Source organism: Mauremys mutica, chromosome 13, assembly GCF_020497125.1.
Source record: "Mauremys mutica isolate MM-2020 ecotype Southern chromosome 13, ASM2049712v1, whole genome shotgun sequence".
Classification (NCBI taxonomy): domain Eukaryota; kingdom Metazoa; phylum Chordata; order Testudines; family Geoemydidae; genus Mauremys; species Mauremys mutica.
In genome coordinates, this window is record NC_059084.1 from 39,576,273 (window position 1) to 39,597,484 (window position 21,212).

Genomic DNA, 21,212 nt, shown 5'->3' on the forward strand with positions numbered 1-21,212 from the left:
GACAGAGATAGAGCTGACATGCTTTTCATTCCCCTCTTGGGTTAGACATGGGAGCCATGCAGAGCTTGTTTGTTTATGTACATAGGAATGTCCTTTGTATCCTCCTGAGAGATCTTAATGAAACTTTTATAGAGATACTCTGCAATCCTCTCCTGAAGATTTTTTGGAACGGGCCTTATCTCTTTCCCCTTGGTAGGATGTTTTCTTATGCAACTCCACAGTGAGTTCAGTTGGTATCATTGTAGTAAACAGGCTAGCCGCATATGGCCCTGGGTGGCTTTGGCTCATTAGCAGCAGCTGTGTTCTCTCTTCCTTTGTAACCATCAGGTATGAGATATCAGCTAAAATTAACACCCACCATGGAAAATAGTGCCAGTGCTCCGTGCCATCGTCCTTGTACTCATACCCATGGAAATAGGAGCTGGAATTGTTTCATGCAACCAATATTCCTTTCCCCTGCTTCACCCAGTGGGCCTTACTCACCAGGACTGGGGATAGAGAGCAGTGCTGTGCAGAGGTGCTCCAAAGCTGGCTAGCCAGTAAGCATGTCTTATAAAAAGTTTTGATGGGAATAAGGAAAGAGAGTTTTCCCTTTCCACTGTGACTGTAAATCCAGTGGCATATCTGTGTTTTTATCAGAAGTTGCTGCTTTTGTGGTCTTGAGATGGGCCCCCTCCATACACACAGAATATCTGACACTGAGGAGGAGGAGGAGAAAGAAGGGGGACATAATCATCAAGATCTTGTAAACCAGTGCTGCATCAGAGAGTGAGCAAAGGGTCTGGAGGGCTGACATGGCAGACAGCATGGAGAAGGAAAAAGTGGACAGGAGAAAGGCCCAGAACTACTAGCAGGACGTGAAAAGGAAGATGCCAAAGGCCATAAAGGGTCTTCTCAGGCAGAAAACCCAAAATCTACAAGACCCTGGTTGAACTACAGGTTCAAAATCCTAGACTCCCCAGGCTTTGCAGTCCTTGGAGAACTCCAGGGTTGCTGCTCCCTATGTGCTCTCTCCCCAAAAAACATTCCACACAGCATCTGTCAGGGATCCTTCCCCACTCTGAACTCTGGGGTACAGATGTGGGGACCCACATGAAAGACCCCCTAAGCTTATGTTTACCAGCTTAGGTTAAAAACTTTCTCAAGGCACAAATTCCACCTTGTCTTGAACAGTATGCTGCCACCACCAAGTGATTTAAACAAAGAATCAGGGAAAGAATCACTTGTAGTCCTATTCCCCCAAAATATTCCCCCAAGCCCTGCACCTCCTTTCCTGGGGAAGGCTTGGGAATAACATCCTCACCAACTGGTACAGGTGAACACAGACCCAAACCCTTGTATCTTAAGATCAATGAAAAATCAATTGGGTTCTTAAAAGAAAAAAATTAATTAAAGAAAAGGTAAAAGAATCACCTCAGTAAAATCAGGATGGCAAGTACTTTACACAATAACAAGATTTAAAAACACAGAGAATTTCCCCTCTAGGCAAAACTTTAAAGTTACAAAAACAGGGATAAACCTCTCTCTTAGCACAGGGAAAATCCATAAGCTAAAACAAAAGATAACCTAACACATTTCTTTGCTATTACTTACTATTTCTGCAATATTAGATGCGTAGCTTAGATATGGCTTAGGTAGATGTATTTTCCCTGCCCTGGTTCCTTGTTGACTCTGGGAGACACAGACAAAAAACCTTCCTCCACAGATTTGAAAATATCTTCTCTCCTTATTGCTCCTTTTGCTCGGGTGCCACCCAGGTTATCTGAGCTTCTTAACCCTTTACAGGTAAAAGAGGAATTAACCCTTTACAGTGTAAAGAGGGATTTTATGTTACCCTTAGCTGTATGTTTATGACATGCCCTCCAAATCATAGACAGTGCTGGACAGTCTGCTCCAACTGGCTGTGATTTCTTCCTGGAGCCCTAGATGAAAACAGAATTAATAAGACACATGAACGTTTAGATATACTACTGATTATGTAAAAACTAACAATATTTTCCACATTTCAAGGATGATTTTAACCAGTTGATTCTGGGAAATTTTCACAGGAGAATGCATCAGCCACTTTGTTAGACGCTCATGAAATGTGTTGTATTTAAAAAAAAAATCTTGGAGAGATAAACTCCACCAAAGAAGTTTTTGGTTATTGTCCTTGAAGGTATGAAGCCACTTCAGCGCAGCATGGTCAGTTTGCAGGTGGAAATGCCGTCCCCAAACATATGGGCACAGCTTCTCCAGCACATATGCAATGGCATAACATTCCTTTTCACTGATTGACCAGTGGCTTTCCCTCTGAGAGAGTTTTTTTGCTGAGAAACACGACAGGATGGAATTCTTGATCTGGTCCCTCCTGCATTAAAACTGTTCCCACACCATGCTTGGGCACATCTGTGGTTACTAGAAATGGTTTGTCAAAGTCTGGGGCCCTTAGCACAGGGTCAGACATGAGTGTCGCCTTAAGCTGGTTAAAGGCCTTCTGACACTCATCAGTCCACTGAACTGCATTTGGCTGTTTCTTTTTGGTTAGATCTGTCAGTGGGTGGCGATTTGGTTGTAGTGTGGTACAAATCACCTGTAATATCCGGCCAAGTCTAAGAAGGATTGGACCTGTTTCTTTGACTTTAGGACCAGCCACTTTTGAATAGCATTCACTTTGGCCTTTAGGGGGTTGATAGCTCCTTCACCCACCTGGTATCCAAGGTAAGTCACTCTGTTTAGGCATATTTGACACTTTTTCGCCTTAACAGTTAGTCCTGCCTCCCTTATGCGCTTGAAGACTTTTTGCAGATGTTCCAGGTGTTCTGCCCATGAATCAGAAAAGATGGCCACATCTTCAAGGTAGGCTATGGCAGATTCTTCCAATCCCAGTAGGAGACCATCTACAAGTTTTTGGAAGGTGGCGGGTGCATTTTGCAGCCCGAAAGAGAGCACATTAAATTCATACAGTCCGACATGGGTGATGAAGGCTGACCTTTCCTTGGTGGATTTATCTAGCAGTACCAGCCAGTACCCCTTGGTTAAGTCTAAGGTAGAGATGAACTGGGCACATCCCAGTTTCTCCAATAGCTCATCTGTGTGTGGCATTGGATAGTTGTCTGGGCGAGTTACAGCATTTAGCTTATGGTAGTCCATGTAAAAGCGTATTTCCCCATCTGGTTTGGGAACTAGAACCACTGGAGATACCCATGCACTGTCAGAGGGGTGGATTATACCCATCTGTAGCATATCCTTGATTTCCCATTCTACAGCAGTTTGAGCATGAGGAGACACCCGGTAGGGATGGACTCTAATTGGGTGAGCATTACCTGTGTCAATGGAGTGGTATGCCCGTTTGGTCTGTCCTGGGGAGGCTGAGAACATCGGCGTGAAGCTAGTGAACAGGTCCTTGATTTGCTGTCACTGCATACGCCCAAGGGTCATGCAGAGGTTCACCTCTTTCACGCCACTGTCACTTTTTCCTTTGTAGTAGACACCTTTAGGCCACTCAGTGTCATCTCCTTCCTGGGCTGTAAACTGAGAAACCTTTAATTCTCTGGAATAAAAGGGCTTTAGAGAATTAACATGGTACACTTTAGGCTTTAGGTTTGAGATGGGGGATGCTATGAGATAGTTAACAGCTCCCAGGCACTCTTGGACCGTGAATGGCCCTTCCCAAGATGCTTCCATCTTACAGGCCTGGAGCGCCCTCAAGACCATAACCTGGTCCCCTACTTTGAAGGAACGCTATCTGGCATGTTTATCATACCAAGATTTTTGCTCTTCTTGAGCCTCTTTTAGGTTTTCTCCAGCAACGGCTAAAGAGTCTCAGAGGGTGTTTTGTAGGTTTTTTACAAAGTCCAGAATGTTAGTTCCTAGAGAAGGTGTAGAACCCTCCCATTGCTTCTTCACCAACTGTAATGGCCCCTTAACTTCATGGCCATATACAAGTTCACATGGTGAAAACCCTAAACTGGAAAGAGCAACTGCTGCAACACTAGGTCCCAATCACTGGAGTGCTCATTTATGAATTTACGTATCATGGCCCCCAAAGTTCCATTAAACTTTTCCACCAGGTCATTTGTTTGATGGTGATAAGGGGTGGCAACCAAGTGGGTCACCCCACGATCTTCCCACAGGCTTTTCATGGTGTCTGCCAGGAAATTAGTTCATGAATCTGTAAGGATGTCAGAGGGCCAACCTACCCTGGCAAAAATGTCTGTTAGTGCCTGGCACACACTTTTAGCCCTGGTGTTTCTTAGCGCTACTGCTTCCAGCCATTGGGTAGCAAAATCCATGAAAGTCAGTATGTACTGCTTTCCTCTGTGTGTCTTCTTTGGGAAAGGACCCAGAATATCCACAGTTACTCACTGAAATGGGTCCTCACATATGGGGAATGGCTGGAGAGGGGCTTTGACCTGGTCTTGGGGCTTTCCCACTCATTGGCACACCTCACAAGACCGGACATAAGTAGAAACATCCTTGCTCATTCCCTCCCAGTGGAATGACCTCCCCAAACAGTCTTTGGTCCTGTTCACCCCAGCATGGCCACTAGGATGATCGCGGGCTAAGCTCAAGAGCTTTACCCCGTACTTAGTTGGAACTACCAAATGTCTCTGAGGATGCCAGTCTTCCTGGTGTCCACCAGAAAGAGTTTTCTTGTATAAAAGTCCTTGTTCTACAACAAACCAGGATTGGTTAGAAGAGCTGAGAGGCGGTGGGTTGCTCCATGCCGCCATCCAAGCTCCCTGGAGGCTGTCATCTGCTTCCTGCTCAGCCTAGAACTGTTCCCTTGATGCTGGAGACATCAGTGCCTCACTGGATTGTGGACCTGAGGTTGGTCCCTCTGGAAGCGATGCAGGTGATGGGGCTGTTTCTGTTGATGGTGAACCGCTCTCCGCTGCTGCACTATGTGGTATTTCAGGCTCTGGCTGAGCCTCTTGTGTAGGGTTATCTGCTGCTGCTGCCAGTGCAGGATCGGTGGTGCCCTCTGGTGTTGAAATTGTAGATGGGTTTGCAAGCACTGGACTCAGTGCTGGCAATGGTTCTGGTGCTGGCTGCTTCGACAGTTCCGGTTCTGGGACTGGCTTTTGCTGAGTCTCTGGGACTGGATCCACTACTGCAGTTGATGGCAGGGAATCCAGTTCCACCACCTCTGTCTGGGTCTCTGGTAACACAGACGGGGCCATGGTGGAAGGCTCAGGAACAGGCATAGGTGTGAAGGCTTGCTTAGCCTGGCTGCTGGTGACCATTCCCACCCTCTTGGCTAGCTTCACATTTTTGACCAAATCTTCCCCCAGCAGCACGGGAATGGGTTAATCATCATAGGCTGCAAAAGTCCACATTCCTGACCAGCCCTTGTACTGGACAGGCAACTCAGCTGTAGGCAAGTTTAAAGATTTTGACATGAATGGTTGAATCATCACTTGGGCCTCTGGGTTGATGAATTTGGGGTCTACTAAGGATTGGTGGATAGCTGATACCTGTGCTCCAGTGTCCCTCCACGCTGTAACCTTCTTCCCGCCCAGACTCACAGTTTTCCTTCGCTCTGAGGGTACCTGGGAGGCATCTGGGCCTGAGGACTTTGGGTGTGACTCTGCTGTAATGAACTGCAGTCTGTTGGGGTTCTTGGCCTTCACATGCCCCAGCTCATTACATTTAAAACATCACCCAGCTGACTGCTCACTGGGGCGAGGTGGGTTGCTGGAGACTGGTGTGGTGGGACGATGCTTTCTAAGCATCTAAAAAGGAGGAAAAAAAACCTTACTGGCTTTTGGTTGAAAATAATCCCACCACTGCCACCATGTCAGGGTTCCTTCCTCACTATGAACTTTAGGATACAGATGTGGGGACCCGCATGAAAGACCCCCTAAGCTTATTTACCAGCTTAGGTGAACAGTAAGCTGCCACCACCAAGCATGTTCCAAATCTTAGGGGAAAGCCACTTGGAACTCTGCCTTCCCCCAACTATTTCCCAAGTCCCTAACCCCCCCCTTTCCTGGGCAGATTTGAGACTAATTCCTCCCCCCTACCAAGTCCTTACACCCCTTTTCCTGGATAGGCTTGAGAGTATACCCTCACCAATTAGTCCTGGTGAACACAGATCCAAAATCCTTGGATCTTAAAACAATGAAAAATCAATCAGGTTCTTAAAAGAAGAATCTTATTAAAAGAAAAGGTGAAGTTCATCTCTGTAAAATCAGGATGGAAATAACTTTACAGGGTAATCAGATTTAAAGAGCCCAGAGGAACCACCTCTAGCCTTAGGTTCAAAGTTACAGGAAAACAGGGATAAACCTCCCTCTAGAAAAGGAACATTTACAAGTTGAGAAAATAAAGATAAAACTAACACGCCTTGCCTGGCTGTTACTTACAGGTTTGAAATATGAGAGACTTGTGCAGAAAGATTTGGAGAACATGGATTGATGTCCGGTCCCTCTTAGTCCCAAGAGCGAACGCACACCCAAAAACAAAGAGCACAAACAAAAGCCTTCTCCCCCACCCCCAAGATTTGAAAGTATCTTGTCCCTTTATTAGTCCTTTGGGTCAGCTGTCAGCCAGGTTACCTGAGCTTCTTAACCCTTTACAGGTAAAAGGATTTTGGTGTCCATGGCCAGGAGGGATTTTATTGTATTATACACAGGAGGGTTGTTACCCGTCCCTTTATAGTTATGACATGGCCATTTTCTGATAAAACTTTATTGCAGTCCTGACACTTGCTTGTGATCCCCATGTTGACTCTGAGAATCTCTGCCTACATGCATCCACTACAAATCCACATTCTTCCCAGCTCTGAATCTCAAGGTCCCATGTGGCCTTTGTGAATCTTGGGAACTCTGCAGAATAAGGGCTGCAGGCAGATAAATGGAGACAGTGGTTATAGAGGGATATTTTGTGAGCAGCACATTACTATTCCTTCACTCCAGGATTAAAGATACCCGCTGTTGGGATTTCTCTGGTCTGCTGAAGACACAGAATTTAGAAAACGAAGGAAATTCCTAACGAACATGTCTCTGTTAATGCAGAGTTATTCTTTATTTCATATCAGTAATTTAAGGAGGAAATAATTATAAGTGCATCATAAATATTATCCTTATTATTGATATTTTCCCTGCAGGTATACTGTAAAAATACTGAATGGACCAGCAGAACCTTACCACCACCATGACTGAATTTGTTCTACTGGGCCTCACTCAGAATCATGAGCTACAGTATTTTCTTTTCATGGTCTTTTTCACTGTCTAGATCACCACCTGGCTGTGAAACTTCACCGTCATCATGACTGTGATTATTGATCACCATCTCCACACCCCCATGTACTTCCTGCTGGGCAATTTGGCTTTCCTAGACATCAGTGACTCATCGGTAAATGCTTCCAAATTGCTGTTGAATCTCCTCTCCCAACGCAAAACTATCTCCTTCAATGAGTGCATCCTACAGATGTTCTTCTTCCACTTCATTGCTAGTGCTATGGTCTTTTTTCTTGTGGGGACGGTGATTGATCAGTATGTGGCCATCTATAAACCACTAAGATACTTGACAATCGTGAACCCTGGCATGTGTATGGGTCTAGTGACACTGGGGTGGTTGGGTGGATTGGCTCACTCTGCTCAGATGGCAATAATTTGTGACGGTTTATTAAAATTTAAGCCCCTCTACTCATGCTCTGAATATAAAGCATTGTTCAGTATTGATATTGGTTAAAGCCCAGAGGCAAAAATAAACTTATTCTTAGGGTAATGAGGTTAATGCATCTTGGTAATGAGTTTAACATAGTAAGTGATACAAACCTTGGACTACAAAATCTTAAATGAGGTATCTATCTAGCTAACTGCCCCTCTGTTGCTAACTATCCTTCCCTCCACATTCTTTCTTTCTTTCTTTCTTTCTTTCTTTTCACATCTATCTATCTATCTATCTATCTATCTATCTCATCATTATATGATGGGTGAATATGGGTTTTCCAGAGTGCTGCTTTGAGGTACAGAGTGCCACAAAGTACCCAAAGGAGTTACTGGAACTGACAATAGCCATGTACATTGGAGTTATCGAGGAACCCCCAGAGATGGAGGTATATTTAGAAGGGGTAGTAGGAAGTGGCCCAGGGTCAACAGATATTAGTCCAGTTGTATTGCCAGAGTCTAGGTCAGCATGTTTCAGTGGGATCCCTGCTGATCCAGTGGCAGAACCCTCCTGGGCTGGGACCTGGTGGAGTAGGGTAGGCCCCGGTCCTGCTACCGCTTGTAGCCAATCCTTGTATCCTCAAGTGAAGGATGACTTAGGGGTTCACTCCTCCTCCCTTTATAGCCCAGCCAACCTTTGAAATGTGTTCTATAGCTGGCATTATGCAAATGCTCAGGCTACATTATCGCAAGATCCATTTGGGCCTTATAATCTATGAATCTACAATCTATGTTCTTTACTATAGTTTCAAACAATTTGCCTGGGACTGAAGTTAAGTTTACTGGCCTATAATTACAAGGATCTCCACTGGAGCCTTTTAAATAATTGGTGTCACATTAACTAACCTCCACTCATCTGGCACAGAAGCTGGTTTTAGTGATAGTTTACATCCCACAGTCAGTAGTTAAGTTTTGCAAAGCACCTAGGCACCTAACACCTACTGAAATTGATGGATCCTTTTGAAAATCCTACCAGGCACTGAATGCTTGTAAAAATCTGACCTTCCATATAGATGTAGCAGTATTGGTTATGAAGTTATTTATTCAAATATAGTCACTTCCCTTGAATTAGGTATCACAATGTAGTGGATTTACTCAATCACTGCAATTTGAAATGACTAGGTGAACTTTAAATGTAAATTCACAGGAATAAGCTATATCAGTTTAAATATCTTCATATGGGTATAAATGTGTACACATGAAAGACTAGCTTAATTTAACTGCATAGCTACAAAATCACACTCCTAATTAAAGAATTCAATCAGTAATGAAGGTAGTTAGCAATCTGAACAATTTTCCAAGGATTGTGGGGGGCAATTTTAAAATCAAGATTGGATATTTTTCCCTAAAATATATTTTAGTTCAAACAGAAATGAATACAAGGAAATTTTATGTCCCTGTGTTATACTAGAGGCCAGACTAGATGATCACAATGGTCTCTTCTGGCTTTAGAATCTATGTATACTGAATGCACAAATTGTGTGTAGACTAGGCCTAATTGTCAAGGGTTTTTTCCTTTCATAGAGATGATAGATGGTTGAAAACTGAGGCAAACTTTTTTTGTGAAAAATGCTGATAATTGTAAGTCATTTTCGTATTCAGAAATTTGTGTTGTGAGTCATTTCTTCCTATTTCCGATCTTTCATGGATTATTATTGCTATTGGGGTGAACAGCTGTGATTTTCAAAGGAATTTACAGAAATTAGGTGACCAACTCCCATTGACTTTCACTGGTCATGAGGCACCTATCGATCCCCCTCAGGCTTACTTGAAAATTCCAGTCTAAGGACTGGTTCATGCAGTCCCATATTCATATAAATAATTATTACTCCCCAGGGGCAAATTCTTCAACCTTTATTCCAGAGAACTACTTGCATCTGTAAGTGCTACTCAGGGAGAGTAAGGGTTGCAGAATAGGACACAAGGTTGCTTTCATTAGGTGTGTTCATTTTAGGAAGGTACCCAGGGTCTATATGGAAACAAGTTGAAAAACACACTGAATGAATGAGATACCAATATTTTTGTCTGAGAAATTATTGTAATTCAAACAAAATCGTGCCAAAAATCTTGATGATAGGGTGTTTGTTGTCTTCCAGTCTGAAGTTCTGACCCTAATGAGGCACCCAGGGAGGAAGACCCAGAGGTTCTGGGAACCAAGCAGAAATACTAATCTATGGAGCTAGTGCTCATTGTTTAGAGGTCGGTGAGGAGGAAATGTGGACATTTGGCAGAGGTAAATGTGACTTTTCAGGCTAGTGCTAGAACTATAATGGTCACAGTCCTGGCACCTGAGTTGGGAGGAGTGGATTTTTACCACCCAGCTCCCTCAGTTATGTTTAAAGGAGACTAACTCCCCAAGTGCTTGGGCTGTGTGCCAGTCAGTTGTGCAGATCTATTGATACAATAGTCTGTGTTGTTGCTATTAATGTTTTGCACTAGAGTGTGAGTTGAATGAAGCTGTGGTATATATTGCTTCAAAGTATCTGTTGCAGATGGAAGTGAAAGCCATATGGAGAGTTGGGGGTGAGCTATTGACTGTGTATAGACAATTAAAAGTTGGCAAGAAATGCAGAAGATTTTTTCCTCCACTTCTAACTCCCATGCTTTATGGGTTTGGTGAGTGAGGTGTGTCCTGACACAACCTGAAATGTCATTACACCTGTGTTTTGTTTGTGTTTATTCTTATTAGAGCTTATTTAGGTGCCTAAAAATCTGGCCTTGGGTGCTTTTGAAATTTCCACTAGGCACCTATTTGTACCTTTAGATGCCGAAATACCTTTTAATATCTGGCATGTAGGCTCCCAACTCAGTTCATTGGGATATGAGGACTCCGTCCTTTAAAAATTCTAGTCTTACTACATGAGGAGTCTAACTGAAGTCAGTTGGGTTACTCAGAGTCAGGTACTTCACACTGTAAGAGTGCCCATTGTAAGCCGGATTTGAAAGAACGTTATGATCGCTCCTAATCTTGAAAGTGAGAGAAGAAACATAATAAAGCCCATATGATGAGTCTCCTGATACTGAAAAAGTTGATAGATGGAACATCAGCATTGATGTAGGCTGGGATTTTCAGAGAAGCCTGAAGGATTTAGATACCCAACTCCCACTGATTTTCAGCAGAAAAGAAAAATCCCACCTCTAGTTCTTAACTTTTAAAAAGTTGTTATGATTATTATTTCTGTGTGTCATTTTAGTGAGGAAGAGCCCCAGTTATGGATCAGAATCCCCTGCAAATGTTACATTGGCAATGCAAAATTGTTGTTATAGGACTGTTTGATAGTGCTACTGATTATTAAGGTTACTCAACACTTCCCTTTGTAAGACCTTGTTTTCAGTTCCTTTATAACATGGCAAAATGCTAATTATTTGGGCTGAAATATTCCAGGTTCCATCCACACTGAGCATGCTCCGGTGTGTGACTGAGAGGGACTGTCCCTGCAATTGCAGCTCTGGGCTGCTGTGGGCTATGCCAGGTCCAGAGTCTGTTTACTTGAACTGAGAGAAAGGGTCCGTCTCTCCTGTGCTCTTAATCACCTGGCTGGCAGCATAGAGGAAGATGCTGCCTGATTCAAATGCAGTGAAGAGAAGAGCCAGACTTTGGTGGGGGCAGAGGACTGAAAGGTGGTGGGGTGGGGAGAGGGAAACTGGGTAATGAAGTGGAGACTTGGACAGGCTTGGCAAGAAGATTGGGACTGGGAGTTGGGGGCAGTCTGGGACTTGTTGGCAAAGATACTAGTACTGGGGGCCAGAGAAGGAAGCGGGGATGGGGATTGGGTGCCAGTTGTCAAGGGGGAGACTGAGCTCATATGAGGAACTTCAGGGGATACTGGGACTTGTGGAGCAAGAAGACTGGGACTGATAACCAGTGGGATGAGGGGAAGGAGATGAGGGAGGATGGGAGACAAATCTGATGAGGATCATGGGTGAAGGGGAAGAATTGACACTGGCTGTGCAAAGTGGTCAGGAGAAAGATCTGTTGGAAGGAGACATGGAGATTGGATGAGGAGCCTGGTTAGGTAGATTGGACTGGGAACCAGCAGGGAAGGGGAATGTAGTGTTGGTGGGGGGATGGGAGCCAGGGTAGGAGAGAGAAACAAATCAGGTAAAAATCTCAGGGAAGGGGACTGGCTGGGCAAGGAGACTGGGACTGGGAATGGTAGGAGAGACTGGGACTAGGACTGGGAATCTGGAGGTGTCAGACTAGGATTGCTGGGCATGGAGACTGGGATGAGAAGTTGGAAGATTGGAGATCGAGATTAAGGTGAGGAGGCTGGGAATGGGACAAGTAGCCGACGGGGCAGATGAGAGAAACGTGACATAAGGACAGTCTGGAGGGGATGGGGCAGGAGAGCTCAGGCTTTAGGGGAATGAGCAGAAAAGTCCGCACCCTGTAGAGCACTCTCCCCTCCAGCACCTGGAACCCAAGGTTCCTGGGTCTTATAATTCCTCTGCTATCAGCAAATAGCTTTGAAACTCACTGGGAAATGGTCCCACCTCTCCATAGTACTGGTCCTCATAGATGATGACAACTCTGTTTCCAGTACCTTAATGACCAGCTAGTCAATATTTTGTTTTATCCATAATGCTCAGCGTGGGGTCCCTGGCCTCATTGACAGCACACTAGTTAAACCTCGCTCTGAAGAAATAATGTATTAATTTCTTCATAGGCTTTTCTCCTGTACTGTCTGAGTGCTTCACAAACATTCATGAATTTGTTTTCATAGCACCTGAGACCAGGGAGATGTTGTGTTAACTTAGATGGAATATAGGAGCCACATGTGTTAACATAACACAGCCACTGTCCAACATTAAACAAGGTTTGGGGTTGGTCTTAAGTGACTTCAACCTGCTAGTGCCATGGCAAACACACCATTAAACATCCTTTTGACCCTGAATTGAAGATGGGGGTGGGCGGGCATTTAAAGCATTTTAATTTTAGAGTATTAGGTAAGGTTTCCTTTTAAAAACATCCCTTATTCCCTTCCCTTTAGCTGGAGAGTCTTTAAAAGGGTGGGGGGAAACATTGTATGACAGTCTTTAGATGATAATAACTATCCTTTAGAGGGGAAAGGAGAAGATGTTACTTGAGGTGGGCTGGAGCTGTTGTTGTTTAAGTCTGATCCCATCTCCTGGAACACAAACCAAGACAAACACACAAAACAGGGGAGGGGAAAGAACAGCAAAGATAGAAAATGCAGCTTCTATCTCTGGAGTTGACTCTCGCTTGCAACCTCACTGCTGGAAAAAACACAGACACAGCACATGGTGTTATCAGCCACTCCAAAATCTGACAAGCTTGTGCCAGCATAGGGCTGTTTAGGACATCGCTTTTAGTTGCCTTTCTGCTCACAGGCTTACAGCAGTGTTGGAGAACATGTAGTCTTGGGCAGCTAAGCCAGACTCTTACTAAATAGAAGGCAAAAGGAGAGAGATCAGGAAAAAAAACATAAGGTGGGAAAGGAAAAGGACACACAGGGGTGAGGGGAGAAGAGAGAGAGACAAACTCTAGGTGGTAGTTGGGATTCAGCCAGTTGTGGTAGAAATGGTGATGCCATCTGGGTCCCTCTCTCTTGCCTGGTCTCATCAGGGCATTACTCAGGGTCAGGATGATGCAGACCCAGTTCCCAGGAGATGGTGGGAGTGACAGCCATGATGGTGAAGCTCACTCCAATAGCCAATGTTTCTCTCCAGAGTCTCTTTCTTTAAGGGCCCCAAAGGGGAGCGATGAGTGGAATAGCCCATCCCCTCCTTATTTTGTCCACCAATTTGGCCTAATTTCCGACACTCTAGTTTTGGTTCCTTGATTTTCACTCTCAAAATGTCCTTGTTTACGAGACAGGATTTCAACACAGCTCACAAATTACGTCAGCAGGTCTCTTCGTTTGGACTAATTCAGTCTTTCAGTCTCTTTTTTGCACTTTTTCCTATCCACATATGTTGCAAGATGTTATTGTGATATCTTATGAAGTTTTGCTCGTTTTTTACCACTGAACTCACAATTAGGGTACACGTGGCGACCCATTTATTTTAACAGGTATTATATTCTCTATTTTACAGATGGGGAACCGAGGCACAGAGAGATTCAGGTCAAAATTTTGGCTGCCCAATCCGAGATGCGTAGCACCTGATTTTTCAAAGTGCTGAGCCCAGGACCCATTGACTTCAGCTGCAGCTGTGATTGCTCAGCATTTCTTCGCATTAGATCTCAGGGTCTCAGGTAAGGCTCCCAGAACATGAGGAACACACAGTTAGTGATCACCTGTGAAATGTCTGTTTTAAGTGACTTTCAGGGGTAGAATGTAGTTCGCAAGGGCAACATTCAACTGCCGTACCTGCCCTAGACCATCCTTTCTCTTGCTGCAGTTCCCTGCCGCAATTTCTAAACACCTTCCACCTTCTGCATTAAATGGATCCTACAGACTAGAGCTCCCCTCACTACACAGCCATGATTCATTCCCCAGAGCACCGTTCCACCTCTGGACCGAATGAGGTGGGTGTCTGGTGTAAAAAATAATATGTGATCATTTAATTAAAAACTGCTTCATAATGGATATATACAAGGGGACTGAATTAAGATTGTGTGGGCATCTTTAATTCCAATGTTTCCTAACTTTTGAGTACCTGACTTGTAGTCTTAATAACATTCTTTTAACGTAGTTTTTAGTGAGCAATTTAAAGTGTGTAACTCTACACAGGTGAAATTCACACTATGCAGGGGGCCAGTACAAATAGCAGGAGCCAAAATTATGTTGGACTTAAGCTCTAGGTTGAACCCCAGTCCACGGGAATCATTAAGCCAGTTTTGCAGCCTTGCAATTGCACCTATTTCACAGGAAGAAATTGATTTTTTCCATCAGCTGATAGATTTTAAGGCCAGAAGAGACCATTTAGTTTGACCTCCTGGGTAGCACACAGCAGAGAAACCCATCCAGTGACTCCCACATCTGTTTAAGCTAGAGCAGATCTTTTAGAAGGACAACCAGTCTGACTGCTAAGAAGTCAGTGGAGTTCAATGGAAATCACCCAGCAGGACCGGTCCTATGACTGTATTTATAGCTTATTGTTAATGCTGGTATTTGGATGGGGTGCTTGTGTTGGAGTTGATGAGAAGCAATCTGATAAATCTGTTGACTCAGCGTCTTGAGTAATTACTGTGGCATGGGCAGAGATATGCTCCAAGTCAGCTAAAAGTTATTGGGCAAGAGGTCATATTAGATGCTCATATTACTCTCTTCTGGCTTTAAGATATATGAATCTGTGGATCAAGGGCAACATTCCACCACACAGACTCGTGTTGAATAGCACCCAGACATAGGCATCCTTACGCACTCATGCAAGGAGTGGGTAAAATCACCTTCACTCATAGGGAGTATCATGGATTTCAATGGGACAGGGTATCCATGTGGGTTACGAGATTATAATAATTTTGCACTATCAAAGTCCACTCTCACAAATCATTATTACATGAGAAATGTAATACATTTTTACTTTACTGCAAAAAGGTCAGCATTTCTCAAGATTCGTTCCGTATACATTTAACTAGCTTTCCAAGGTTTCTGTCCACTGTTAACAAAACCAATGGGAGTCTTGTGCTGGACTTCAATGAGAATGAACCCAAACACACCTCTAGCCTGCTGCAATCTATCTAGCACCTTCAGTTCTTCTTTAATCTTTTATCTCATCACTTTTACAAAGGAAATGTCAGCGGCGGAGCCAGGGAGAGATGCGAACCACACTGAAGTGACAGAATTTATCCTGCTGGGGTTTGGAAGAGGTCCGGGGCTCCAGGTGGTCCCTTTTATGATGTTCCTGGTGATTTACACAATAACTGTGATAGGGAACACCATCCTGGTCCTCATCATTACAGCCGACTCTCGCCTTCACACCCCCATGTACTTCCTCCTCATGAACCTGTCACTCTTAGACCTCTGCTACTCCTCCGTCATTGCCCCCAGAGCCATGGTGAGCTTCCTAACAGACACCAAAACCATTTCCTACAGGGGATGTGCCACCCAATTATTCTTCTTCTCTCTTTTTGTCACTACTGAGGCATTCATCCTGTCGGCCATGGCATATGATCGATACACCGCCATCTGCAACCCGCTCCTGTATGCCACCACCATGTCCAAGCCAGTCTGCATTCAGCTGGTGGTGGGGTCCTATCTCTGTGCCAGTGTGAACGCCATGGTGCAAACCAGCTTCACCTTTACTCTGCGCTTCTGTGGCTCTAATGAGATTGATCACTTCTTCTGTGATGTTCCACCCCTGCTAACCCTCTCATGCACCGACACATACATCAATCAAATGGTGCTGTTTCCTTTATGTGGCCTCATCATAATGAGCACTGCCCTGATCATTCTTGTCTCTTATGTCTATATCATTTCTGCTGTCCTCCAGACTCGCTGTGCCACGGGCAGGCACAAGACCTTCTCCACTTGCACCTCCCACATAGTGGTTGTGAGTTTATTATACGGGACTGTTTCCTTCATGTATGCCCAGCCAAATTCATTATCCTCCCCAGATCAGGGTAAAATGGTGTCTGTATTTTACACCCTAGTCATCCCCATGTTGAATCCCTTCATCTACAGCCTAAGGAACAAAGATGTTAAAGAAGCTTTGAGAAGAACTATAGGCTGTATAATGGTTTTGAAATGAACCTTTTCTATGAACATTGAGCTAAATAATCCCTTGGTATATTGGAAGGATTTATTGTTCAACATCTAATCTATCTATCATCAAACACTGTCCTATGCCACTAGAAAAAAATGTAATAAATAAATCCTCCATGTTTTTATGTTATTTTTTACATTTCCCATAGAAATGCAATGGTCTAGAAATCTGTATCCAAACGCCCTTGAATCTTGGGGAGAAATAGTTGTGTGTGTGTGTGTGTGTGTGTGTGTGTGCTCGCATGCTTTATTAGCCATTGGTTATTTTCAGTCAAGCCAGAATTTCCACCAGGAGTGGCTTATAAAGATAATTGGCCCTATCTGAGTCATTTTACCCGCTTCCAGGATCATGTGGTGTATACACCCAATCACAAAATGAATAAAAATTAGAAAAAAACAAATTGAGAATGGGGAGAGTTGCCCATTCCCAGCTTCTGGCAAAAAAAGGCTAGGGATACCAATCCTGCCCATCCTGGCTAATAACCATTGATGGACCTATCCTCTATACATTTATCTAGTTCTTTTTTGAACCCTCTTCTAGTCTTGGCCTTCACAACATCGTCTGGTGAAGAGCTAAACAGGTTGATTGTTCATTGTGTGAAGAAATACTTCCTTTTGTTTCTTTTAAACCTGTAGCCTATTGATTTCACATGGTGAACCTTGTTCTTAAGTTAGGAGGACTAAATAACATTTCCTTATTTATTTTCTCCACACGTCATGATTTTATAGACATCTACCATCTCCCCCTTTAGTAGTCTCTTCTCCAAGCTGAAAAGACCCAGCCTTATTAATCTCTCTTCATATGGAAACTGTTCCATACCCCTAATATTTTTTTGTTTTCCTTCTCTGAACCTTTTCCAATTCCAATATATCTTTTTTTTGAGATGGGGCGAGCCCAACTGCAAGATGTGGGCATATCATGGATTTATATAGAGGCAATGTGATATTTTCTGTCTTATTTTCTAGCACTTAATCTTGTTAGTGTTTTTGACTGCTGCTGCACATTGAATGGATGGTTTCAGAGAACTATCCACAATGACTACAAGGTCTCTTGCATGAGTAGTAACAGCAAATTTAGACCCCTATCATTGTATATGTATAGATGGGATTATGTTTTCCAATGTGCACTACTTTGCATTTACCAACATTGATTTTCATCTGACATTTTCATGCCCAGTCACCCAGTTACCATTGTAACTCTTTGCAGTCTGCTTTGAACTGAACTATCTTGAGTAGATTTGTATCATCTGCAAATTTTGCCACCCCACTGTTTACCCCTTTTTCTAGATCATTTATGAATATGTTCAGTAGTACTGGTCCCAGTAGAGACCCCTGAGGGATACTACTATCTACCTCTCTCCATTCTGAAAACTGACCATTTATTTCTACCCTTTGTTTCGATATCTTTAACCAATGATTGATCTATGAGAAGACCTTCCCTCCTAATCCATGACATCTTACTTTGCTTGAGAGCCTTTGATGAGGGACCTTGTCAAAGGCTTTATGAAAATCTAAGTACACTATATCCACTGTATCCCCCTTGTGCACATGCTTGTTGACCCCCTCAAAGAATTCTAGTAGACTGGTGAGGCATGATTTCCCTTAACAAAAATCATAGTGACTCTTCCCCAACAAATTATGTTCAACAATGTGTCTGACAAGTCTGTTGAAATAAACTCTTGTTCAATATTTCAGTGAAGCAAACAAGGGAAAAAATCATTTTGGATTGAACAAAACATTTGCTTTGAGAAAAAATGAAGTGGTTTTTCTTTAACCTTTTGTTTTAAAATAATATAGCGAGCAACATTCTAAACAAAAATGGATTTTTTGTGAACTGAAACATTTCTTTTAAAATATTAAGACCGTTTCAGATTTTTATGATTTAATTATTTAATTTATGTATGTATTTATTTCTTTTGGACTGAAACTTTTTGGTGAATTTGACCAATATTCATGAAATATTTTGACCAAGCAGAATCTACATTTTTTTGGCTGAAAAATGTTTGCCCATCTCTACTCATGAGTTTGTTCTCTCACTCCTTTCATTTCCTGCTACATATCATTTCTTTCTCCAGTTCACTGTTATGCAACTTTTAAATCAAGATCGTATGCTCTTATAAAAGGTGATCTCTGGTATTTATTTTGGGGAAGTTTTATGGCCTGTGTTTTACAGCCTAAATAATCACAGCTGTCCATTCTGTTCTTGGAATCTATGAGCCTATAAACCAGAGATCTGTTTGAACTGAAAACTGTGGATAAAGTTTGTGAATATCCCCAAAGGGAGTTTGGCACCCATCTGCCACTGAGCAACAAAGGGAATTGGGCCCCTGTTTCTTTTAGGCTACGAAAATCACCATAACAGAGCACAAAGCCCTGAAATTTGAACTGAAAGCATAAGAATAAGATTTTCAGAAGTGTTTGCTGTTAGCCTAAATCTTTCACCATTGAAGTCAAAGGTAAAATGCCCATTGACTGCAACACTGAGTGTTCCCGAAAATCCTACCTTAATCCCTTTGGACAATAGCAGGGAGTTTAGCAAATGAGGTAGGACAGTAGAGGGAGATACGATAACACACTTCTGTTTGCCAGAAGCTGAGAATGGGCAACAGGGGATGGACAACTCTCCCCATTCCCAATTTATTTTTTCTAATTTTTTATTCATTTTGTGATTGGGTGTTCTCACCACATGATCCCAGAAGGGGATAAGATGGCATAGATAGGGCCAGTTAACCTTATAAGCATACCCGGTAGAGATTCTGGCTTGACTGAAAATGACCAATGGCTGATAAAGCCCAGCTGGTGGAGAAACTGGCTAAGGAATAAAACCAGGAAGTGTGCAGCAGAAAGGGACTGCAGTGTGGAAGCCACCAGTCACTCTCAGGGTTGGAGATGGAAAAGGAGGAAAGCCAAGTGGAGTGAGAAGCCCTGGGATCCTGGCCTGATGGAAGGGTTTACCCAGAAGGGTGGAGAAGAAAGCCTGTTGGAGGCAGAGTAGGAAGCAGCACAAGAAAAGAGCAGCAAGGTTGATATTGTGCAGAGCTTGGCTGCTAACTGTAGGCTGGAACTTGGAGTAGAGGGCTGGCCCAGGTTTCTCTACTATCCACTGGGCACAGGATTGTGGGAGATGCCAACTGGACAGCTGGTCCAGAGGGATTTTGTTATCCTGGAAGGGGGCGGGGGACTATACAGTGATCCAGACGGAAGGCTGAGTAGCGGAGGAGGAGAGCACCCTGATTCAGAGAGAGAAAGAGATAGAGAGAGGCCTCAGAATGAGCAAATGATAGAAGGCAGTGCCAACTGGACCAGAGCTCATTTCCCAGACTCAGACACAAGGAGTTGTCCCTATTACACCACCATTGAACAGAAAAATCAGTTATTTGCACAACACTACTCCTTGGCAAAGAAGGTAAAGTACGAATGTAGATTATTACCCTCTTAATGAACACCTTCTGTGCTCACTGAAGCCAACAACTGTTGCACCTGAAAAAGAACAGATATGAGAATAATTGCACTGGAGATCACCCGGAGACTCTAACTGGCATCATGATGCTTATACTGGAGATTATCTGTTTGGAATCCTAGCACAATAAAAGGCCGTTGAACCTAGGATGATGAGGCTGAATAGCAATTGAGCTGAGTGTGTGCCTTTCCATCTATTTACATTAAAAGTAACACCATGAAGCCTCAACTGTGATCAGAGCCCTATTGTGCTAGGTGTCCTACAAGACACAGGGTAAGAGGGGGGATTTGATAGCTGCTTTCAACTACCTGAAAGGGGGTTCCAAAGAGGATGGATCTAGACTGTTCTCTGTGGTAGAAGATGACAGAACAAGGAGTAATGGTCTCAAGTTGCAGAGCGGGAGGTTTAGGTTGGACATTAGGAAAAACTTTTTCACTAGTAGGGTGGTGAAGAACTGGAATGGGTTACCTAGGGAGGTGGTGGAATCTCCTTCCTTAGAGGTTTTTAAGGTCAGGCTTGACAAAGCCCTGGCTGGGATGATTTAGTTGGGTTTGGTCCTGCTTTGAGCAGGGGGTTGGACTAGATGACCTCCCGAGGTCCCTTCCAACCCTGAGATTCTATGATTCTATGATTCTATACACAGCTTTTGTATCTATTTTAGTTAGGAGTGTGAATTTCTTCTTGTTGAAATAGTTATACAAATACAACCCATAGTATGGACACAGTTATACCAGTAAAAATGTGCCTTATATTATATAATTTATTTTTCTTCCAGTACAGGAAGAAGTAATACCTGTCTATTTCATTTTTATGATGCTATGAGTGCATCCACATGAGAGGGGTTGTACATGTATGATGTAGAAGAGGAACTAGAGAAGAGAAAGGACTTGACTAAGGTCAGAAAACGTGCTAGTGTCAGTGCCAGGAATAGACCTGGAGTCTCTTGAATGACAATTTTGCATCCTCTTGGAAAGAGTCTGTTGCCTGTCAAACGTCAGACTGGCTGCTCTGGAGAGAGTCCACTGTGAGTCCTAAGACAAGTGTGGGCTTGGTTTTACCTATACAACCAGTTGTGCATAGATAGTGGTTGGAGACAGATCCAGTAAGTCACAGAATTTTTTGGGATATACTTACCTCCCATCACACTGGAGTTGTGCCCAGCTTTTCATTTAAGTGTAAAGGATTATAGAGGCTCTTTTGCCTTGTAACGAAGGATGGTTGGAAATTTTCCATGGAAATTGTTTTTCTTTGGAAATTAAGCTTTTTACTAAACTTATTTTTTTACCAAAAGTTTCTGCTTTCTGGTTAGGAGGAAGGAGGGAATCAAGTTTTTCTTAAGAACTATGCATGTTTTAACTTTTGTCTGAATAAAGTAAAATAATAATTAAAACATCACAACTTTGGTTTAAAAATATTAATTAAAAA

General features: G+C 43.2%; 1 protein-coding gene across 1 annotated transcript; it reads left to right on the plus strand.

The window, feature by feature from the left end:
• Nucleotides 1-15,356: 15,356 nt before the first annotated feature.
• On the plus strand, nucleotides 15,357-16,313 carry LOC123348410 (olfactory receptor 12-like). The gene has a single exon (XM_044985932.1). The coding sequence runs from the start codon at nucleotides 15,357-15,359 to the stop codon at nucleotides 16,311-16,313; it is 957 nt and encodes a 318-aa protein (XP_044841867.1).
• Nucleotides 16,314-21,212: the final 4,899 nt, after the last annotated feature.

Excerpts from the sequence above, each read along its gene's own strand:
- LOC123348410 (XM_044985932.1), top strand. The coding sequence starts at position 15,357 with ATGTCAGCGGCGGAGCCAGGGAGAGATGCGAACCACACTGAAGTGACA.